The 24631-nt window shown below is 47.4% G+C and overlaps 1 protein-coding gene across 2 annotated transcripts; it reads right to left on the bottom strand.

Moving 5' to 3' along the window:
• Nucleotides 1-843: 843 nt before the first annotated feature.
• On the bottom strand, nucleotides 844-24351 carry clcn7 (chloride channel 7). Of its 2 annotated transcripts, XM_069180718.1 has the most exons (25): nucleotides 24080-24351; nucleotides 18557-18631; nucleotides 17617-17682; nucleotides 17237-17302; nucleotides 16553-16685; nucleotides 15402-15511; nucleotides 15064-15144; nucleotides 14466-14528; nucleotides 14096-14179; nucleotides 13843-13936; nucleotides 13238-13302; nucleotides 12761-12877; nucleotides 11846-11900; nucleotides 11573-11633; nucleotides 9383-9521; nucleotides 8762-8855; nucleotides 7481-7653; nucleotides 7244-7295; nucleotides 6252-6379; nucleotides 5590-5675; nucleotides 5056-5188; nucleotides 4723-4782; nucleotides 4214-4390; nucleotides 3707-3787; nucleotides 844-3442 (listed from the first exon to the last, which is right to left on the bottom strand). In XM_069180718.1, exons 1-25 carry the CDS (start codon nucleotides 24191-24193, stop codon nucleotides 3356-3358), a joined length of 2394 nt encoding a protein of 797 aa, XP_069036819.1. In that variant the 5' UTR covers nucleotides 24194-24351; the 3' UTR covers nucleotides 844-3355. The 2 variants fall into 2 exon arrangements, with proteins under 2 accessions (XP_069036819.1, XP_069036820.1); XM_069180719.1 differs by lacking the exon at nucleotides 18557-18631.
• Nucleotides 24352-24631: the final 280 nt, after the last annotated feature.

Consider the following 24631-nt stretch of genomic DNA (forward strand, 5'->3'; position numbering starts at 1 on the left):
TGGTGCACCACTGCCCCTCTCTGGTCATCCGCATTTATGGCAACAGTACAGTTTTGAAAATGCTCTAGCAAAATTCTCACTAACACTCCATTCACTGCGCTTTATAGGTAATGGGGACTCCCCTCCACCACTGGCAATGTGCAGCCCCACCTGGATGATGCGACGGCAGCCATAGTGCACCAGTATGCTCACCACACACCAGCTATCAGTGGGGAGGAGAGAAGAATGATGAAGCCAGTTCATAGAGGGGGATTATTAGGAGGCCATGATTGGTAAAGGCCAAAGGGAAACTTGGCCAGGACCCAGAGGTAACACCTCTACTCTTTTCGAGAAACACCCTGGGATTTTTAATGACGACAGAGGGTCAGGACCTTGGTTTTACATCTCATCCGTAAGGACGGCGCCCTTTTACAGTACTGTGTCCACGTCACTATACTGGGGCATTAGGCCCCACATAAACCACAGAGTGAGCGCCCCCTGCTGGCCCCACTATCACCTCACCACTTCCAGCAGAAACCTTAGCTTTCCCAGGAGGTCTCCCATCCAGGTACTGGCCAGGCTCACACCTGCTGGGATTCAGTGGATTGCCAGTTGTGAGTTGCAAGGTGATATGGCTGCTGGCATTTCTAGCCCAAGAAGAATAAAACACAGAAGGCAGTATCTGTGCATCAACAGAGAAAATACCTATAAGAGGTACGCTTGATTAGTGCAGTACAAACACTTCATGAAAGATCATGGAGAAATATCTCATAAATCCAAGACTGTCAATATCTACAGCTCTGACTTTCATAAGAAAGTGGTCAGTTCCTTTCTTCATAAGGACAAAACACATGTCTCAAGACATAATTTCTATTATCAATCTGTAGCTTTATTAGTACACAATTCCCCCAAATCACAGAGGGTATAAAATTCAGCAAAATCTGTAACAATTTCTTAGCATTTTTAGACATCATATTTAAATTCAGCTTATCTAAAAAAAACTATACACGCATATGAGGGAAATAAACATTTTAAATAACTGACATGATTTCAACAAACCTGAAGCTTAAGCACACGAAATATCTTTGCTGAAATCTTGCCGCTTTTAAACTGACGGATTCAATGTCCTTTGCACAAATGCCTTTAATGTAAAAGAAACATTGAAGTGAAGACAAAAGGCACTGTTCTTCATGAGGTACAGGAAGGAGGAGGCTGAGAGCGAGACAGTTCAGAAGTGGGGTCTCCTCTCCACAGTCAGCTGCAGGAACATTCCACTGAGCAGTTCAATAGGATTAATAATCGGTCTGAAGGTGTTGAAAAGCATTTCCAACACAGCTGATATCACCCATATCAACCTGGGGATACATCTCACAGTGCACAAAAATCCCACACAGGGGGAGGACAGGTGGAGGTCATAGAGGCTCCAGCAGAGACGTTGTTTATGGAGAACTGCTTAGTCTATTAAGCAGTTTTTTTTTCATAAACAGTCTTTTGAAGTTTCATAAACCCATCTGTCCGCTATCAAACAGCGGCTTCTTCCTCATAGCGTAGCAGCAACCCAGAGACCGTCCAAAAAGCAAACCGTAAAAGACGGACACGCATGTTTTTAAAATCAGCTGACCAGCTTAACCGAACTACTCTGGATGTCCAGGAGCAAAAAGCAACAGTTATTTTCCAAAAGCTGAAATGAGCAGTGAGGAGAGCTGAGAGCACACACAACTTTATAGCTGGCAAAAGAAATAAAAACGTCCAGCAACTGGGGAAGAGTTTCGCTAAATCTTCAGGCGCACATGGTGGAAAAATTATCCATCGTGTGTACATAAAGCAGGAATTCTAAAATTAACACGGACTGAGCAGAAAATAAGGATAAAACCAATAAAAAATAAAACTCCTGCCCTTTCCGTTAATTTTGTACGTTATTTTACAAACGTTTTGTAATTATTTCATTTCGACGAGTCTGTAAACGTCATTTAACTTCAGATATCTTTTAATATATACACGGTAACAGTGTTACACTTGGAATTCATATAGATAAAGTGTCCAAATGTTTCAATAGTTTTAAAGTAAAAAAAAAGTATTTTATATTACATGCCTGTACATATACACAAACTCACATAACACTTAGGAAGTACCAGCCAAATGTGGATTGTTAACTACCTCTCTTTTCATGGACTCATCTTCTAGTATCTGGGATATTGTAAGGATAACAGTCTGTTGTCACACACAAGGTACATCTTTAACAGTTTCCTTCCCATTCGTTCAGAGATGATAAAGCAAGTTCCTGATTCTATTTGTGTAATTATAATCTTCCCTCCTAACTTTAACCCATGTTAAAGTTAGCAGAGCTTGTCTGGCCAGAACAGGCCGTTGTCTATCTAGAACAGTTGTCTTCTGTCTACAAATCTTGGAACTTGTAAATTACTGTTATAGATCTAATGCTTTTCTTAAAGAATTAAAATATTTTTACAATACTTATATTTCAGCCTCAAAGTGCTGCTGTAAATTGGCAAATCCTTTCCAGTGCACTGCAGATCGACGGAGGTAATACAGATCTGTGGGCAAACAGGTGCTAAGTACAGTATATCTATCACATTTTCTATGTAGAAATGTTTTTTTGTTAGCACTAACAAAATTTCAAAAGATCTGCACACCACTCCAACCTGTACCTAGAAAAGTTTGCAACAACCAGATCAAAACATCTTGGAAATCAGCACAGTATGGGAGAACAGAAATGTGAAATATACCTGTTGGCAAAATCTTTTTCAACCTTAAAAAGCCTGTTGTGTGGGTCTGTGTTACAACTGTCACTTAATTACATGAAAGCAGGGACAACATTTAAGTTGATGTCTAAAATTATTTGCTAAAACCTGCTGCGCACGGATCATACATGTCAGCACTGACAATCCAAACCTGCAAACTGTGCTACTTTTGTGTCTGAATCCTTCATCGCTTGACCGTTGTTACAAAGGAGACTGTTGGCACATGGCAGTGAAAACATAATGAAAAATCACTCCGAAATGACTTACTATTTCTTTACATCATAACAGACAGCATGTTTGCACGCTAAAATCAAAATCAACAAACCTAGATCTCTGTGCGAAATGCAACAGCAGCAACAATAAACAGCCATCGCTACCTATAAAACAAAAGAGCCCTCCTAAAATAATAAAGCTAAACTGTTTTAAAGATGGTGCTGTCGGGTGAATGTTGGCATCGTTACTGTTCTGCGATCTGAGAGGCTTCTCCCCCCCCTCCCCTCCCCGCTGGCCCACGAAGCCCCGATTCTGGGCAGAGAGTTGCTGACACTCTCCGGGCAGCAGGGGTATGGGCAGAGTGGTGTGCCCGGTCTCCGGGCAGGGCGGCCGCCCTCGTCCCCTCACGTCTGTGACAGCTGCATCTCCTCCAGCCCGTGTTTGCCCAGGTGGTAGCGAGCCAGGTCCTTCCTGGTCACCAGACCCACCACCTGCAACGACAGGGCGCGAGTCAGCACTGCTTCCAGACACGCAGGATTGCCCCACTGCTAACATCAAGTTTCACCCCAGTCCGCTCGGCATGTAAAACATTTTCCTTTATTATAAATAGCATGGAGTAAAAGAGGACATGGGACTACAACAACTTACACGCCCAGTGATGTCCGACACACATTTCTTATTAACACCTCCTGAAATAAGGAGAAATAATTCAGCTGCTGGTGAGATCCCTTCCAGCTCTGCGCTCCAAAACTTACCGTATTGTCACTGTCCACCACCACCAAGTGTCTGAGGCCCAGGGCTCGGAACAGCTTGAAGACACGGGGCATGGACGTCTCCTGCGATTCACACAACAACACCAAGATTTCAGGGCATTAGGAGAGCGTTTTGGAATCGCTGGTACCCGAAAATCCAAAAAAAACGCAGAAAGACGTTTTCACATCTACTAAAAAACGAACCTCGGTGTAGTCAGATGTGCGCTTTGTTTTCCAAGCACGCAAAAACATTATCTGGGAAAAAACATGGCTTGGGTTCAATTGGATTTTCAGGTGCATTAGTAGGAGTCACCTGCAGTGACTAGGACTATTTAGAAGCAGTCGGGTTTAAGGTTCTTCTCTTCTTAAAGAGAAGACTGAAGAGTCATGCTGGTCTGCCAACTCCAAGCCCTCGAGGCAAACCTGTGCACCAGCGCCCGCAGCAGCTGGCTCAAGCTAAGCTCTCTGGACGCGCGACCGCACTGCCTGATGGGACAGGCCGGCTCGCACCTGCGGCACGGTGTAGGGCGTGGGGTTCATGAACTCAGTCAGGTCCATCATGCACTCCCGCTCGTCCTGGGACACGTGGATGGACTGGATGGGGGGGAACCGTGGGTAGGCGTCCCGGAAGTCCTTCAGCTGGAGCTTACGCTGATTGAGGCGAGAGTGAGCTCTCTCCACAAACACCTGGGGCGAGAGAGACACACCCGAGTCTATATCACCCCTAGGCAGGCAGTCAGGACCGTCTCCCCCTGCTGTCCAAAACCAGCTGCACAACACAGCCGGGAAACAGCTGCTTCCAGGGAAATGCAATACCAACACCACGAAACCTGAATGTTTCTCTTTGAGTGCTGCTGCAAAGGCATTATCAGGGTAATGAACTATGAAGGGAATGCTACACAGGTAAACCCTTGGTTGGAACGGTTTTTAAAATGCCATATGGGTGTCAATAGGATTTCTGTCAAACAACCCTAGCACCGCAGCGCCAGAGTATCTATGAAAGAGTGCGTGGACCTCACCTTGTGTTTGAGCAGGACAATCAGCTGTGAACGTAAAATTAACCCACAGATCTTCCCGGGCTGTTAAAAAAGAAGGAAAAAAATAATCAGACAAAAAAAAAAGAAATATTGACAAACGCTGTATATACAAAGGCGTTAAGGCGAAGAATAAAAACAGACAAACATCCTTGTATTATGTTTTTTACCAGCCCTTCGTGATGACAGGTCTAGAGCATTTGAAAACAGCATACTTGGTTATGCTGGCGCAAAGCAACACCGTGCCACACGACAGGTTAGCGTGTCATTTAGACATGCGCTGCCGCCCCCGGCCCACTGCAGCAAGGAGAGCCACACCTCGCCGTCGTCCGTGAACTCGCTGACCACCGGAAAGCCGTTGTGGTTGGTGGACGTGTTGCTGAGCACATCCACAATGACCCCCACTTTCTCCATCCTGCTGAAACACGTCACTGGAGAGCTCATCACCTCCCTGGAACCAAGTGAGAGAACGGACCTTTACAAAGCAGGACGCCGCAGAGGTACACCAGCCCATCACAAGACGCCACTCCCAACATGCTGCTCCATTTCTACCTACTTTACTATGGTAAACAAAACCAGCACAAAGAATTTCAGTCATCTGACAACTCGCACTGTAGTTTAACTTTAAATTCAATTTGCAGGGATTTTAACTGACCAATAAAATGCATGACAAAGCATTTCCTCTGCAAAACACCTAAGCATTCCCAGCTTTTAGGATACTGCACAACTTTTGGTTCTTAACATGTCCCATTCCCGGTAAGAATGCAGGAGACACACGCATCTCACTAAAGCCCCTGTCTGACTGGAACTGCTGCTGCAGATCTGCGTTGGGGACGAGTTCGGTCAGCTGACCTGGCTGTGAGGGAGTGAGAGGTGTGTGGAGCTTCCCAGTGTAGGAAAGGCACGCTCTGCAGCTTGATGTGGATGTCATACAATCCCTGCACACGACAAGACAGAAAACACACTTACAACCAACCGGTTACGTTTCCATTTACTGATTTGATGATTTGACCCAGAGTGATTCACATCTGTACCCATTTACACAGCTGAGTGTTTTACTGGAGCTGTGTGGGTGAAGTATCATACTCTTAGATACATCAGCAATGTCTCACCTAGCATTTAAAGTTCCCAGGGGTTATCACTTTCCATCAGGAAGAACTGCTGACAAGCAGAGGTACTACTAGGAATACTGCAGCCTAACCAAATATCAGATATGAGACTGGAATATTTCCATTTAAAAAAAGTTGATACGTGACAATGAGACTGGCATTTTTAATGTTAAGACAAGCTGCCAGCTTATATTGATGAAACATGTTCCTTTAATTTTTTAAGTCTACTTAAACCAATTCTCATATCATTATTATTAGCCTTTAGATACATCAGATCTCACACTGCTTTTAATGTCAGCAGTCATGCACTGCATAAGGCTGTTGATATAGATGTTAAAGTTGTCATTTTTTAGAATTCTACAATTAAGGATTGTTGTGTTTTCCTCAAGGCTCGATCCGTTTTACCTCGATAAAATAGTCGCCCACTATCTTTGCAGTCATCAGGACCAGCATGATGGGAAGTCCGTAGGTGACATTCCCTGTGGCTTCCACCATGATGACAGTGAGACTGAGCGTCATCCGCACGATTCCACCTGCGCCAAGAAAATTCCCCATCCAGCACTCCGCTCAGCAGGAGTCCCTGACCATCAACACCCAATAATGCCACCCAGCGCAATGGATTCCAAAGAAACCGTACTAACACATTTTATTCAAGCATCCAAGCAGGCAGGCAGCTGTTTACTTCTGAGTGGATTGGAAAGTAAGCTGAAATACCCCAAGAGAGGTCAGTAATGGCAACACACAGGCTGTTCTTGAGAGTTTGGCCATCAGGTCTCTCTTGTTGCTACTGTCAAGCAAACATTTCCTTTCCTGATCAATCCCAGAATCCCACATCAACACCACATTGGGCGGTGCAGTGGCTCTGTGGCTAAGGATCCGGTTCGTATCCTGCGGTTGGCAGAGGAATCCTACTCTGTTGGGCCCCTGAGCAAGGCCCTTAATCCCCCCTGCTCCAGGGGTGCCGTATAAATGGCTGACCCTGGGCTCTGACCCCCAGCTTCTCTCCCTGTCTGTTAGTCTCATGGAGAGCAAGCTGGGGTATGCGAAAAGACAAAGTCCTAATACAAGAAATTGTATATGGCCAATAAAGTGGTCTTATCTTATTTCTTGTTCTGTATCTGCTGCACATGAGAAAAATACAGTATTGTAGGTTGTTTTTCCTTGAGTGCAGCTCAATGGAATAGAGCCCATCAGAGCAGCAGAGATATGGCTTCTAACTTTGACAACCATTAAAAGGAATTCTCTTAGCACGAAAAGTTTGGGGATTAGACTTATCCATTGTATTTTTCCAGCTTTAAGGAAGCAAGACAAAGGCTTTTAGCTTAGCCCTAGTACTCCCGTGTCCTTCATGGACTGAATGGAGACCACACACAGGATAAATGAATGTGCGTACTCACCAAGCTGTGCTGCTGCCCCAATCAAGGCATACTTCCCTGGATCCGCCCACGTCTAACAAACAGATCACAGACACAGAGGCACTAAGTCTTCAACTAAAAAACCATTGCTTCACGTGCATCTCCTGCAAGCACTAACAGGCAGGCGACAAAACTGCTTGAAAACACGGAATCTTCTCCTAGGTGTGAGCGATCAATTTCCTCCAGATTCCAGCTTTCTTCGAAACACTCGGCACTCACCGACTCATCTGCAGCTAGGACGGACATCAGGATGCCGAAGAGTCGACCCCACGCAGCGCCAATTAACAGGGAGGGAATAAAGACTCCAGCAGACACTGTCAGCCCATAGGTCCAGCAGGCCAGGATGAAGTAGCTCAGTGTGAACAGACCAAGGGTCAGTGGATTATAAGAGCCTAAGAAAAAACAATAAAGTAACATTATTCATTCAGCTGAGGCAATATCATGAAGCATTTTGCCCTTGCATGGTGTTCTGCTTTAGAAATCTCAAGGCCAGAGCCTGCTACTTTGGCAGCTATATAGCCGGAATGCTATTATGCTTTCGTCATGGAGAACAATTTAGAGAAAACACAGGTTCTTGTGAAAAAACAACAGGCTGGTAGCTAAAGGAGAAACAGCAACAGCGTTATCACTGCTCTCCAGAAGAGGGCAGCGTTGTTCAAGAAAATAATGTTCCTCTCATTCAACAAAGCATAAAATGCAATTTTATAAAAACCAACAACTGGCATACTAAATATTTCCTAATCACCTAAATGATCTATTTTCCAGTCTATCTTTCATGGTCTCAGCTGGGGAAGAAACGGCACTGGTTCTTAGAAAAGGCAAAGGTATTCATTAAAAAACGAAAAAAGAACCTGGAGACCTTTCACCTTCTCTCTCTCGAGAAGCAGAAGCAGCAACAGAGACGTGCTGCCTTTCCAAAAGCTGGGACTGAAATTCTAGGCACAACATGCAGGAACAACTGCACGTTCAGTACGGGATCACTGCTGTCCATGAAAAAACACAAGCCTCTCCCTCATCCAGGCGCCTGCTAGGGCAGATGAAGGAATGCTACAGAGGCCTGGACATTGGGCTTAGATCACCATCCCAGCAGGATGCACACCTGGGAAAGTCATCTGAATCTGAAGGAGGGGAGGAATCTGGGCTGTCTGAGTGAAACACCAGCTGCTGCACATCCTGTGTGAACTAAATCAATGGAAATCTACACCAGAGAGGCTCGGCAAAGAGGTTTCAGGAAAAACTCCAGAAATACTGTAGTGGAAAACTTTCAGCACAGGCATTCAACCTTTCTGAAAAAAGATTCTCCTTCCACTCCAGTCAAATTGTATCCCCTGTCGGAACACAGGTAGCTTCACCTTAGCTCCACAAACCACAAGGACAAAAGCCACTGCCCAGTTTACATATCATTTCATAAAGGTCTGTCTTTGTCTGGTTTCTCTGCCTGCAGCCCAGCGCTGACTCTTATTTTCTGAATAAGGAAGCAGAGGTTTCTGCAGCACAGACCTTGCGGGTCGTGAAACAGGCTCTGGACACTCTTCTCCGGCGTGTTGAAGAAGGCCGTCGCCATGGAGTTGTACTCCCCATCAGCACAGAACAGCTACACACCAGAGCGAAAGCCGTGTTAGAAGGGATCTGCAGGGCCGTCGTAACCGACCGGAGATGCAGGAGTCTCAGCTTGGGATGTTACCTCTCTCACACAGGTGCAATGTTGGGTGGAAGATATTACACTGAGTAGACTAAACACTCAGACAACAGCGTGAGGACAGTGACTGACAGCCAGCGGTCAGCGTGAGAGGAGTGACTGAGAGCTGGTGGTCAGCGTGAGAGGAGTGACTGAGAGCTGGTGGTCAGTGTGAGAGGAGTGACTGAGAGCTGGTGGTCAGCGTGAGAGGAGTGACTGAGAGCTGGTGGTCAGCGTGAGAGGAGTGACTGAGAGCTGGTGGTCAGCGTGAGAGGAGTGACTGAGAGCTGGTGGTCAGTGTGAGAGGAGTGACTGAGAGCTGGTGGTCAGTGTGAGAGGAGTGACTGAGAGCTGGTGGTCAGCGTGAGAGGAGTGACTGAGAGCTGGTGGTCAGTGTGAGAGGAGTGACAGTGTGACCGGGGTGACCGAGCTCGGGCACTAGCCTGCAGGGGGTACTCGGCTCTGTCCTCCCCGAGGGGTTGGCAGTCGTTAGAGAAGTAAATCATGGCAAAGGAGACGGCCGCGGTCACCGCAGCCACCAGCATGGCCTCCATCACCTGCAGACAGGGCCGGTGCACATACCTGCGGACAGGGAGGCACAGACACGACACGCTCGTCTTGCACAGGAGGACACAGGGCACTCTCCCCCAGCACGCATCACTCCCAGAGCACTCTCCCCCAGCACGCGTCACTCCCAGAGCACTCTCCACTCTCAGAGCACTCTCCCCCAGCACTCTCCACTCTCAGAGCACTCTCCCCTAGCACTCTCCACTCTCAGAGCACTCTCCCCCAGCACGCATCACTCCCAGAGCACTCTCCACTCACAGAGCACTCTCCCCCAGCATGCATCACTCCCAGAGCACTCTCCCCCAGCACGCATCACTCCCAGAGCACTCTCCACTCCCAGAGCACTCTCCACTCCCAGAGCACTCTCCACTCCCAGAGCACTCTCCACTCTCAGAGCACTCTCCCCCAGCACTCTCCACTCCCAGAGCACTCTCCCCCAGCACTCTCCACTCCCAGAGCACTCTCCCCCAGCACTCTCCACTCTCAGAGCACTCTCCCCCAGCACTCTCCACTCCCAGAGCACTCTCCCCCAGCACTCGTCACTCCCAGAGCACTCTCCACTCTCAGAGCACTCTCCCCCAGCACTCTCCACTCCCAGAGCACTCTCCCCCAGCACTCTCCACTCTCAGAGCACTCTCCCCCAGCACGCATCACTCCCAGAGCACTCTCCACTCACAGAGCACTCTCCCCCAGCACTCTCCACTCTCAGAGCACTCTCCCCCAGCACTCTCCACTCCCAGAGCACTCTCCCCCAGCACTCTCCACTCTCAGAGCACTCTCCCCCAGCACGCGTCACTCCCAGAGCACTCTCCCCCAGCACTCTCCACTCCCAGAGCACTCTCCCCCAGCACTCTCCACTCTCAGAGCACTCTCCACTCCCAGAGCACTCTCCACTCCCAGAGCACTCTCCACTCTCAGAGCACTCTCCCCCAGCACGCGTCACTCCCAGAGCACTCTCCCCCAGCACTCTCCACTCTCAGAGCACTCTCCCCCAGCACTCTCCACTCCCAGAGCACTCTCCCCCAGCACTCTCCACTCCCAGAGCACTCTCCCACAGCACGCGTCACTCCCAGAGCACTCTCCCACAGCACTCTCCACTCTCAGAGCACTCTCCCCCAGCACTCTCCTCTCCCAGAGCACTCTCCCCCAGCACTCTCCACTCTCGGAGCACTCTCCCCCAGCACTCTCCACTCTCGGAGCACTCTCCCCCAGCATGCATCACTCCCAGAGCACTCTCCCCCAGCACTCTCCACTCTCAGAGCACTCTCCCACAGCACTCTCCACTCTCAGAGCACTCTCCACTCTCAGAGCACTCTCCCCCAGCACGCATCACTCCCAGAGCACTCTCCACTCTCAGAGCACTCTCCCCCAGCACGCATCACTCCCAGAGCACTCTCCCCCAGCACTCTCCACTCTCAGAGCACTCTCCCCCAGCACTCTCCACTCCCAGAGCACTCTCCCACAGCACTCTCCACTCTCAGAGCACTCTCCCCCAGCACGCATCACTCCCAGAGCACTCTCCACTCACAGAGCACTCTCCCCCAGCACTCTCCACTCTCAGAGCACTCTCCCCCAGCACTCTCCACTCTCAGAGCACTCTCCCCCAGCACTCTCCACTCCCAGAGCACTCTCCACTCCCAGAGCACTCTCCCCCAGCACTCTCCACTCCCAGAGCACTCTCCACTCCCAGAGCACTCTCCACTCCCAGAGCACTTGCTACAAAAGAGTCGACTGATTTCCAGCCAAAGGTATTACTCTTCATGTGCTCCTCTCTTTTGAGATGACAGACACAGCTTCTACTGCTGGTGTTTTACTACCAAGCATTGAGGACCCCAAACACAGACATAGCGACAAAATGCATTGTGGCAATAAACAAATCGCCGCACAGATGGGTTTTTGTGTTCTGCTCTTTTCCGTGTGACACAGAGAGGGAAGACGACAGCCCTTCTGTCAGCAGTCAGCTGCAGCTGCACACTCAAATGTCACTTGGCTATGAAGGAAGAGCATAAAACTGCGAGGTAAAGAATTTCGACGAAACAAAGTGACAAAACACTGGCACGCCGTACCGGATTCGGAAAATTGTCAGCCAGTAGTTACAGGAATTAAAGAGCGCTCCCAGAATACCTCCTGAAACAGAAAGTAAAAATAAACTCCTTGACACGTGAAGTCACACGCATTTTTTTTTAAAGTAAGAAATGGTTAAATATTCATATAATCACACAAATTAAAGCACACGAACAGTTTCAAGGGGGGGGCAAACGAGTACGATTCAGACTGCTGTGAAGCAGGCAGCTCCAGCAGCTGAGCATACCTGTGGAAACCAAGGACAACTTGCTCACCTATTGCGCCCATGAGCATGAAGATGGGGATCTCGTACAAATAGTACTCCACGCTCTGCAAAAGAGAAAACGCTATTAGAGGCCTGGCAGTGCTCCATGTTCAACGTCTGGTTTCTTTCTAAACCCATGTCACATCGCACCTGACGGCTGTTCCAGAGACAGAAACTAAGATGTGCAAGAGTCCAATTCTTCTCCTGTCCTTTCCAAAATATATTAATATGACAGGGAATTAATTCACAGGGAAAATCCTGTCCTGTAACCCGATATTGAAGGAACTCATTTTTTGGTCATAATGCTTAGATACGAGACAACAATAACTTCTGCTTGAAATTTCCTTTACTAAAAAGGCTCATTAAAAATAACTGCAAACTGTACTCCCTTCTAACTAGGACACCAGAGGGCTGCCAGCAGTCTCTTAGTTGGTTACAATACACAATGCTTCTTACATTGTTGCTAAGAAATAAAGAATGTAGGCTTCAAGATCCAGATTAGGAGTTAAAAGATAAGCACCGCAAGGCTGAAAGAAGTGGCCCGTTTCAGACAGATTTACCATTTTAAAATGCATTTTAAATAATAAATCTCAGTGCAACACAAAACAGCCCTGCCAAAACAGGCCAGGGTAAAAGTGTTTGCTTTTCTTAAGGAGAGAAATTTGATCCGGTTGATAGCAACAGACTAATACTAAGCTCCAAACTTATAACTACAAAAATACAGCATATCTTATATTTTCACATATCACATGTCTTATAAGTGAACATTTGAACTACGAAATCCCTTGCTGTCCTAAATCAGCAGAGCCATTCCCCTGAAGAGACGTGTCCTGATCTTCTAACTAACGGAGAACTCAAGTCCTACAGCTCAAATAACTATCATTGCACATGTTTCTCATCCTCAGACGGCCTTCAGATCACTTACCTCACTTTCAAAACGGCCAAAGTTGATGAGACCAGGGCTGGAGAGATCCCCTATTTTACCGTGGTAGATGCTCAAGACAAAGTTCAGTGTAAAAGTAGAAATCATGGACGCGAAGAACTAAAAACAGAGGGTTCTATTAAAACCAGTTTAATGCAATCAGCAGCAGATTCTAGCTAATGGGAAGAACAGACAACACCAAAGTGTATCAAACAACTGGACGACAAGCACACAGGCACCCCACTGTCCCAGGCTTTTCCATTTTAATCCTCAGGCTCACATTGCAGATGTGGGCCAAGTCGTTCCTGTAAATGGCTTTCTAAGGGGTTTCACTTTAAAACCAGATGAAAAAACAACGTTGGTCATAGGTCCTTTTAAAAGCGGCGTTTCAGAGAACGTCTGCAAGACTGAGGAAATAATCGACACTGAGACGTGATCTCAAAGAGCCTGTTTTTGTCCCTCGTGTATCCGGGTACTCACAATCCTCCAGGTCAGCATCTGATTCCAGAAAGAGGCCCCTTCCTCCAAGCTGAAAAGGACCCCACCTGAAAAACAGAGGTTCACCTCAAGGCCACCGAGAGCGCAGTGATGCTACTGCCTTTCTACCAGGGGTTTCTAACAGCCCAGAGGTACAACCACCTTGTACACATCTTCAGAACGGGCAGTACATCTGGACACTCCTGACAACGAGGAAAAAAAGGTCAAATCCGTTTTGCCAATACTCTGCAACTCATTATCAAATGAAGATAGTGCTTTGATTCATAAAACTCAAAGTTTTTGAGTCCAAAAATCCCCAAAGTAAACGAATTCTGACCAGACTGATTCCCACTCCAGAGGTAGTATGAATATCTCATGCTGTGAGGGGCAAGAGATCAAGAGACCAATGCTGTGATGACCCTCCTTTTTTTGCAGAGCGCTTTGAAAAACATTTCCCGGTTAAGTCTCTGTGGTACTGCGCTGCTGGAATTCCTGTCTGTCAGGGCCCTTGAACTGAGCGGGAAAGGATTGAATTCGCACCAGCTCTGACAAGACAGATAGACTCGGGCAGCTGCAGCCCTGTGTCGACACGGGTCTTTGGCTCTTACCTACAGGAGCCCCGAACGCAGCCGAGACTCCGGCGGCGGCTCCTGCCGACACAAAATCCCTCTTCTCTGTGTCTCGGCGGAAATACTCAAAGATCTGAAAAGCAAAGCGAGCCATTATTTCATAGGCCTGCTGGGCAAATACCCTTGGAAGCATGTTAAAAGGAAGGGGTTCCATGTGACCCCCCTCTGTGCACTGGAACAAAACCGTTCACAAGTTAGGAAGCTAGCTGACACAAAGACGGCTTTTTCAAACCTTAAAATCTTTCTTTAGTGACGTGCTTCTGCCCTGTGAGATGCCTGCAGCTACCACAGCCCCAGAGTGGATCATCGGGCCTTCCTGGGCAGACAGACAGAGAACTGATAAGATTATAACGCAAGACACAGGTGCAGGTGAACCAAAACGTTCGATCAGAGAACTGCAATCAATGATTGAATTTGGAAGGTGCAGTGGTGGCTAGGTCTGTCCACGTCTTGATGAATCCAACCCACAGCGTTGACAATCAGCTTTGATTGTAAGTACGTCTTGTCCAATCTTCCACGGCAGATTTAATTGAAAGTTACAAAATCTATACAACCCAATTAAATGAGAAATTTAAATGGATGTTTGTTTGTTTGTTTTTTACCTTTCCTACTGCAAGTCCGCCAGCGACGGAGCAAATCACTCCACATACTTTAACAACCAGGGTCTGAAAGGCAAGCAGAGTTCATTAACAGAGCATCAAGCGCCAGTTCACCTTCCTGTGGGTAAACCGGAGGAGCTCACTAACCCTGGAGGACAAACCAGAGAGGGAGAGGTGGGCCTCCGACTGCAGCGAGGCAATAAATATTCTGTACTACTCTCCTGGACCCACTGTGCCATTCCCACATTTGAAAAGCCCCACGAGAGCTGTAAAACAGTTGTTTTTTCCCCTAAAATTAACATATGGTTCGTTTCCAGCCCTCATTGGCACTTTGCCATTTTCATATTTAGTTCAAATACTATTCAGTTTTTCCTTGCCATTGTACTATTTCGATTTTACAGCATGTCACAGTCTCATAAACAGCAGAATGTGTTGTGATACTTGCATGCACTGCAATGATAACCTCTGTTCTAATCATTGCTCTCCTTTTGTTCATGATCCCAATCCCAAGCAGAGCCGGCCAGGCGGAAGGCGCGTGTTTTCCCAATACTCCGGCTGGGCGCACCAGAGGCTGGGCGCAGCGGATCAGAATTAATATTACCTTGAGCCGTACCACCCGGGGAACCTTGACTCCGTTGAGGTAGCACTTGATCTGAGGGATCCCGCTGCCGGCTGCTATGGGCTGAGAAACAAGGGCACGCTTACAGCTCGGTGTCTGGTGAGGGCGACCCCAGTCCCCACAGTACCGCTGCCCCTCCTGCGCACTGGCGTGTGGACACGAGGGGTGTGAGCTACTGAGGAGGACGTGCAAGCCTTAACACTGTCACAGCGATGTGTTGCACCTCCCGGCCAGAGTAACCGGGATTTAAAAAATAAGAACATAATAATAAAGGCTATTAATGAGTCTTTCTTAAGGGGTATAATGTAAATCAACTTTACCTCAAAATAGGCCACTATACAGGAGCCGACCATGATGAAGGCCGAGTTCAGTGCTGCCCACAGAAGCAGGGATATCGAGAGACCCCCTCCTTCAGTGAAATTCTCAATGCCTGGAAGGTTTGTTAAGAGAAAGACTGTACCACGAAACACGATGGAGGAAACGGCTAATGTAACATTCCAAGAAGGAAATTTGACCACAAAGAGAAGCATTTCTAAGATTCAGCTCATGCAGACCACGTGGAAGTACACAGAAAACTGAGAACAAGTGGCACAATTCTTCACACAGAGGGCTGAGGAAGTTTGGAACAGGCTGCCCGGTCGTGTTGACGAAGCCGACACCCTCACTTCTTCTACAGACACGGCTGGGCGAGATCCCTGAATCAGTTAGCTTCTAGCAGGCAAGCAAACTGAAATGGAAAGGCCTCCTCTCATTTACAAACTTTCGGACATTCTGAAAATGACTTTCAGAGCTTTTTGCCACTGCGTCCAATTTATTCCTTTTTTCTCACTGCAATAAACGGCTCCTAATAATCACCATCTAAGCCATTTAACCATAACACACAGCACCTCCCCTTCCTTCTTACCATTCAACTTTTACAGTGGCAACCTGGATTATGGAGCTATGGAAAAAAAAAACACTGTTCAGTCAAGTTCACTGTTTAGTCAGTCCCGAGGTTCTGAAAGGTCTTGGTGCCCTTTGCACCTCTGCAGTCGTTGCTGCAATACTCTCAGTTAACAGCTTCAAGTGCCTCTGAAGGGCCGATCTAAAATACCTAGCCAATCAGGCCAGTTTATTTTCTGCATTTTGTGCGGCTGGTCGAGAAAACTATTTGTAATAATAATAATGTAATGTTTCTTTATTAGCCCTATACAATTTCTTGCATTAGGAATTCGCCTTTTCGCATACCCCAGCTTTTCTCCAAGGAGACACAGACAGGGAGAGAAGCTTGGGGTCAGAGTGCGGAGTCTGCCATTGTACGGATTCCTCTGCCGGCCGCGGGATTTGAACCGGCAACCTTCCAGTCACAGACGCAGATCCTTAGCCACAGAGCCACCGCTCCGCCCAATCTATCTGTACTGGGAACGGCTCTTGTCCATCGGGGATAAAATGCCTCTGTACGGCCTTGTCCCTGTACAGCGCAAGAGGATACTGTGCTTGACCACACTATACTTCACCCCAGCCAGGTTCTCCACCACGATGTCTATGAAGCAGGCGATGAGTCCCGTCAGGATGCCGATCAAGGCACACACCACCCACCTCTTGATCTCCACGCACCGGAAGCCCTGCGCAGGAAGCAAGCGGACCCCATTACCCATCAGCGTGGCGCATTATTTTAACAAGCCCAGCATGCGGTTACTTGATGCAACACAAAGGAACTATCCCTGCCTTTCTTGCAAGTATTTTTTCAAGCAGCCACAGATCAGACCATACACATACAATGGGTGATATTTTCTTCTTAGAACTAGTTATGAAACGATCAATTCCATGATTAATTAAGGATAAGAAGTCGTGCTACAATTATAAAAATGAATTAAGACCAGAGGACAATGTGGCAGTGCAGGACTGGAGTTTCCCTGATTCAAAGTGTCAAGAATTTGGACAAAAGGCATTTAAACTGGCAGTAGTCTATGTGCATTACAATTATTCTAATTTCACCTTATGAAAACTAAAAATAATCAAACGATCGATAAAATGATCTAGTGGCACGATTATGCCATAATTGCAAATGTTTTTTAGACTTCCAAGCTCAAACACACACTTGTGCGAACTCCAAAATGAACCCATGTGTTCATTGTGTTGAACTCATTTCCACACAGCCCTCAGTTTAATTTACCACGAAGCTCATGCGTCGCTCTTCTTCCAAAAACAGCTGGTTCTCACTGTTGTCATAATCAAGGCTCTGAAACAAAAAAGATCCATTTGTTAAACCCAACCTCCCTGCCAGCCCCAAGAATGCAAGTCAGTTGGAGCTTAAAAATGACCCAGCTCATACGACACATCTGTGTCTCTGGGGCCTCACTGATATAAAAAGAAAGGAGCGGATCGCAGTCGCCACACTTTCACCAACGGGGGGAAAATGTTTCATTTCTGCTCTTTTGACAGAGGTCTCGTAACCCGTGTAGGGCACATATACAGAGGAAAGACAGAAAAGGTACTGCTAAGCATGAGTGTGATCCAAAAAGACTGAACGAGGCAGAGAAAAGTTCCGATTACCTCGTATTTGAGCGAAAGGAGCTTTTCGTTGTGAGGTATTTCTTTGGGCCAGTTGAGTAACGCATCCTGCACAGGAAGAGAGGAAAAGAACATTCAGATGATGGAGAAACACGAATATGAAATTAACAATATAGGTTTGAGTAATGCAGAAGAATGCCCATAACAGGAGAAAGGTACACAGAAAGGTCAAGATCCTTGAACCACGTGGAAAATTCAGAATCTTCCCAGAACTCTTCTCTTCCACACAAGGCGAAAAGCGAAAGCAAAGCACAACCCCAGTGGATGAGCAGAAACGGAGCTTCCCCTGATAAGATTCCTCGATTGCACTTCTAAAACTAGCACCTATCTGTGCTTCGACACAGTCTGCAGGTCCAAGGGGGGCAGCCTGTCACACTGTTCCCTTCTCAGGAGGTCTCTACCAGCTACCCCACTCCCAGCTCCTGACACAACAGGAAGGTCACCGTGTATATTCATACTGTATATCGCACAAGTCACTCAAGTGTTTAGCAGCTGTAAGTGAACTGGAGACCCACTCCCAGCCAGCCCAAAGCACAGGCCTCAGGTGGACTGGACAGGTTCCTACAGTCTGCATGCTTTCCGCAGCGGTGAAAACCACAAAAACGCTGGAAAAACAGCCTTCGCTCCACTCTTGTCTGCCACTAATCCCAACAGTCCCTTCTGCGTTGCGACGGACCGATTTCAGAAACACTTTTGTGAGACCAGCTGGGAAGCAAGGCCTCCAAGTCTCTGTCAAGGTGTCGAGGAGAAGCACAAACAGTTAAGGAATAAAATTCTATTGGGAGACACAAGCGGGGCCTAGACAGAAAGACGTCCCACAGACAACAAGATGTGCAAAACCGGCGAGACAAGAGAGATGACAGTCAAGAGGTGAAGCAAGAGGGAACCATCTGAGCGCCCCAGTGTCAGAAGCCACGATTACCTCCTGCTCTGTGATGGGTTCCTCCAGGTCCACGGTGCTCAGCCTGCCGATGTGAAACATACCGGAGCCAGACATCTACAAGACAAACCATGTCACGCAGAGACCAAACATCAGCAAACAGATACTGGCATCTGGAAGGCCCGACTGCACGACTGCACGACTGCACGACTGCACGACTGCACGACTGCACGACTGCACGACTGCACGACTGCACGACTGCACGACTGCACGACTGCACGACTGCACGACTGCACGACTGCACGACTGCACGACTGCACGACTGCACGACTGCACGACTGCACGACTGCACGACTGCACGACTGCACGACTGCACGACTGCACGGGTGGGAATAAGACCAAGCAGTGCTCCTGCTCCGGCCCTGCATGACAGGGGACCAACCATACCGGGAGACCTCCTTGAATCTGGAGGGACTCATTTTACCTCATTACCAAGCTTTCAGAGGTCAGAAACAGCAAACTGCAGAGAGGGGCGGAGGTCTGCTCACCTGCTGCTGATTGGGTGGGGGGGAGGGCATTATTCATGGAAAATACTTCTCTAGTAACGGATGGGTGGATGTTGGCCCGTTAGTGAAGGTGGGTGTGGGACTACGAGTCTCATGCTCGACCAACAGAGTATAAATAAAATACATATAGTAATGTTTGTTACTTTACTCCATATCAGAGTTACTGCAAGAAGTAAAATGTAGTCAAACCATCTGAGGACTGACTTTTGCTGTGACGAACTGCTAATATGATTGTAAAACTGAGGAAATTAAAAAAAAGGGATGTTTGCACACAAGAAACAAACCCATTTTGTTTCAGAAGGCTTTCTATGGTTAAATGAAATTGCATACTTTTGAAATAAATACATGAAAAGCAGCAAGAAACAAATATGAGCAAGACTGGTTATGACTTATTTACTGCCACACAGGAAAGAACCACAGCTGGGCAAATCTCAGACTAATGCAAATCTCAGGCTGTATTTATTGTAACATCAGCTGTGGACAGTGCACTCTTTGTGGGCAAAATCTGCTTGGCTCACAGCAAGGGCGAATTCCTATTTTAGACTGTGCTTTGATCATTAATGAGAAAAGACCATGATTTTGTCCCTGTCTGCCAACTTCTGATCAAGCCTACAGATAAAGAAAAAACGGTGACTACAACTGACACATCTAGATTTCTTTTTGCAGTTTGCAAGAGATGCGCTGGACAAACAAACAAAAACACTTCCCTAAAACCGCATATACATTCATCTGGCTCTGCCTCTGAGCAGAAAACCTAGGAGCTTACAGAAGGAAAAACTTCTCACACAGAACAGAAAGCACAGAAGCCTCTGAGAAGAACAAATGCACTGTGGTGTGCCAGGAGAAACCAGTCAATCTGGAAGGAAATTGGTTTTCTGTTACAAGTGCAGCACTGTAGTGTAGGGGAGCTGTTTAAACTCCAGTTTTGGTATCTCTGCTCCAGTTATATGTCTGAGGATCTCAGAGCAAATTGAAATCCTGCTTTGCTCTTGCTACTTCAAGCAAGCAAGCGGAATGAGTACAGTGTCTGAGGTCTTCAAAAAGCTCATTACAACGGCAGTGCTCCTGCTATGCAGTTGGCTTGGGCCATTTGATTGTGTGATTTCAGGGCCTCGACAGACAGAACAATCTTTGAAAGGACACTTCATCTGAATGCAGAGGAGTATCACAAACACCAGGAAAGCCTGACACCACAGGGTCAGCTTTGTCAGCATTTTGAATTGAAAGAAAAAATCATTTTTCTCCCCACCCCAAGTCTGCAGTCACTCGAAGACTACGCATGTTCCTGAGTGCACAGAGCTTTGAGCTAAGATTGCTGGTGGAATTTGAGGCAGATCAAGTACACAGCGTACACAGCACGCATTTCTTTTACAAACTCCTGTGCATTTGTTCAAGAACAAATGTGGAAATTGGAGTTCTGGTTGTCAGACCACAATGGGACAGTATAGTTCAGCTGGTTTTGCGTCACACAGCTCAAATGCTGCTCTCCTGAGCAGGGCTGTAAACTCCTCAGATTCTCCCCCAGGTCTTCCCCTTTTGTTACTAAAAAAAGGATGTGGCTGTTCGATGGTAATTCTGTATCAGGAAACCAACTTTCTTTGCAAATTTAATGCCAGCTAAAACAACTGAAAAGCCTTCTTGCTTTTGAGCTGTGACGATAAGCTGTGGTAGCACACTGTGGTAAGACACAGGAAAAAAAAAACAGAGCAAATATGTAGCTTTCTCTCTCCAAACGCAAACATGAGATACAAGCTCAGAGCAAATAAAGAGACTGCCAAAAGCCTTTAATGTGGTGCTAAAAGAAAAATGTGGAACTTCAAGTTAATATGAAAAGTGAAACTCGTCTCTGGTACAGGAACAAAGAATCTGAACTGCTCTATTCCACCAGCTGCTGATAAGAAAGGCGCATTTGCCAATGAAATGAAACCTGGCAGAGCGCAAGAGGAGTGCCACGTCCAGCGTTTCACAACACAATCACCAGCCCTGACGGCTGTGGACGTCCCCACACACAACAGCCACATGACCTACACTGTGGCAACAGTTCACTTCACACAGCAAGCAAATCAGAACCACGGCCAAGCCCGGTAACCTCCTGGCCATTACTTCAATGTTCTGCGCTGCTGGACAATACACTGTCACACAGATTTAAAACTAAAAGTCCCTTTGTTTCAATAAATAAATAACTACAGTAGCTAGTTTATTGTCCACTGCTGTGGAAATGTGTCTTTGGCTTCTCCCACAGAAGTACAAAACACACAAACAAAAAGAGTCACATGAAATCACAACAACAATATGTGACACATAAACAGTTGGATAAATAAATAGGAGGGGAGGGGGCACATTTACATACCTTCATTGAGCGCTTTTATTGCAGAGGGGACGAAGGACTTCTTAGAAATGTTTGTATTTGAATTTGGTCCCCTGTACTGTCTCCCTGATGGGAGTATTATGAACTGAGAATGCAGCGGGTGTGTGGAGTCAGCTCTGATGCTGCTTGCCATTCTGAGAACTGCATGACGATATACATCGCTGAGCTGCTGCTGCTTCCCAATTATTTCTCCTGCCGTTTTCCCAATCCCGGACAGTTTGGTTTGGATTTTTCAAAACCACAACCGCACCCAGGCGGGTCCCCGACAACGGTAGCGGGCCCGGCCGTCGCCTGCTGGATGCGCAGGACCGGCAGCGTGGCACATGGTGCTACACGGGCTCGCGGGGCTCGTGCTGGAAGAGGAACCCCTCAGCCCCCTCTCAGACCCCCCCCCCCCCCTCGGTCTCGGAAAGCGCCTGCTGGCTTTCTTTGCAGATTCAGGCTAGAAGGGAGAGGGCTAGAAACCTTCCCAAGTGTCCTAAACGAGCCGGCGCCTGGACCGATGCTTAGCGACCGCTGGCAAATCCATAGAAAACACCTGAACCATACGGACATGCTTATATACTGCTGGTGTAAGCATATAAAAACACTGCATGAAGAGGAAGCGCTTTCTCACACACTAGAGAGACAGCCTGCTGGGTCACGGCGTCAGGACACAACAAGCAGGGAGGAGCAGGAGAACAATCAACTATTCGCCACTGTTGTGAGTGTAATTCACACCACTCATGCTCCTCCTGACTCTGCTTAAGATGGGCAGATGCAGGGAGCAATTTGATTGTCACGACCAGATGATCAGATGATCTGCACTCAGTGCCACGTGGTTCTGTGGTGTACGGGAACTCTGGATCCCCACCGCCGAGAGGGCCGTGTGACAGCGCAGCATGTGAGCATGCATCTCCCCATCTCCACTGAGGAACAACAAAGTCAGACAACACTGACGGCCGACATGTGACTCGTTAACCCTCCCTCTGCCTGCCCGCCTCAGGATGCCAGCAATTCCCTCTGTGATGACCCCTGCCTCCACTCCTCACTAGAAGCGTAAACGATCTTACAGGCAGCCTCTTTGACTAAAAAAAAGCTAGACTAAGCATAATCAGAAGAATTTTTAAAATACTCCATTCGGCAGCAATGCTGCCCTTTAGAATCGGTCGTCTTTTCTTGTCAGAAGCAAGCAGGTATCCTCATAACTTTTTTATTTGATTGTGTAATAAACGTTTCCATCGGCACTGACAAGGACTGAACATTCAGTGTGACAAGAAGCACAATTTGCAGCCAAACTGATTTTATGATACAGCTGAACCCATAAAACCTAAAACCATCTTGAGGAAAAAGCCAGGGGGTGAAAAACACCCAGACAATCCAGACTGATGAACTGTGCTGAAGGGAAGACAAGACAAGGGACCTAAAGCTCACAGAATTGACTAACTAGGCCAGACTGCGCTAAAGGCCAGTGAACAAGTACTTCCCTTTTGGCGAAAAGCTATCAGGTCTCAAGTGAGTCAGAATTAAATTCTCCTTTTCAGCAAGTCTGTTGCACAAAGAATAAGGAAGCATGGTGTGTGCTGGACCTTCCGAAAAATCCCTTACAACACCCTTGAAACTGCGCAAATTCATTTACACTAAACGGGAAAATCTGACAGGCATTTTGGTGTATGAAAATAATCTGAAAAAAAAAGGTTTATTTATTCTGGGACACCGTTGTGTGGGTGCAGATTCTGTAACCTGCTGGCCAGGGCAGACTTTAGCCACCGAGGCAAAACCCCTGAACTGTGGCCCTTACTGTGATTAGTGCCTGGATGTGGAAATGCCTCAGTGTTGCTCAAACATCCTGCACAATTCCTGAACTCTGGCCTCTGAGGTACAGACACCCCTGTGCAGGCACTGTCGCCAGCAATAATCCTTAAAGTCTGATCAGTCTGATATGTACACAGACTCGCAAGCTTCTTATCGTTTCTCCACAGGTCTCCTTAACTACTTCTGTCTTTCCAGACATAACACTGCTTTTAGAGTAGTTAGCACAGATCTACCCCCCTTTACCCGTGTTATTTTCTTTTACAAATCTGTTCATCATCAGAATGCACTTACTTTACATGGGCCATTCGTGCACAAGACTGAATTTCCAGTATGCATGTATACATGTCTGCGTGTGTTTATACATATCGGATACGGACCGGTGAGTGTGCGTGCGGCGTGATGCAACAGTGATACGGTTTTGCTCCTGTACCTCTGCAACATCAAACGATATTAACACGCCTTTTGATAGTAAATGGCGCTTGCTGGGGTTTTAATGCGCCCGGGTCCTTTCACAATTAGTGATCTGTGCCGAGAGAGACAGGACACCGACTGTGCAGCTCCGCACAGCGCGCACCGCAGCAGCTGCACAAGCAGGGAGACCAGCGACAGACCTCAGCAACCGGGGTTTAAAAATGCCCAGCCCGTCTGGACACAAGATCACTGGTCATTTCACACACAGCTCGCCCTGTTGCCACCGACTTAACGAGCGCCTTCACTTTCTGATGACGATCTCAGCTACCCCACGTCGGGGACCAGAGAAAAGCGATCGAAAAGTAACTAAAAGAGTAGTCCGTCTCATCCCGATCAAACTTCGCAGACCGCTTCCTCAGCTGTTACCTTTCTGGGGTACCTCTCCGCCCCACTGGTGCCGTTCAAGAGCGGGGTGCCCTCCCCCGGAGCCGAGTCCTCGTCCCGGCTGGACCACGACACCTTCTTAGTAATGTTAGCCATGGTGCCCAGCGGGAGGGATTCGCAGCCTTTGAGTTTATATTTCGCCGTCTCCCTGCCTTTCCTGTTTTTCTAACAGCCTGTTCGGCAGCTCCTCTCCTCCTCAGCTCTTCCTATGACACTCATCTTGCTGGGAATCCCGTGACGGAGAAGGAACGGTCACAACACTGCTACGGCAAGGAAGCAGGGACAAACAACCTTTGGAGGCCGAGGATTGTGGGAGATGTAGTTTTTACACATAGGAAAAAAAGAACAAAGGGCTAAGTAATAGAACTTTACTAGAAATTAATACGCACGAAAAATCATTTTAGGGCTTAAGTAAGCAATTAAGTCGAATTAATTGCTTCACATTAACGGTGCTTTTGGTGGACACACGATAGTGGAAAAATGATCTGAGCAGTTGAAGTCAGTAAAATGAATACTTGCTGGGCTGGGTGCTGG

Source organism: Lepisosteus oculatus, chromosome 19 (assembly GCF_040954835.1).
Source record: "Lepisosteus oculatus isolate fLepOcu1 chromosome 19, fLepOcu1.hap2, whole genome shotgun sequence".
Taxonomy (NCBI): domain Eukaryota; kingdom Metazoa; phylum Chordata; class Actinopteri; order Semionotiformes; family Lepisosteidae; genus Lepisosteus; species Lepisosteus oculatus.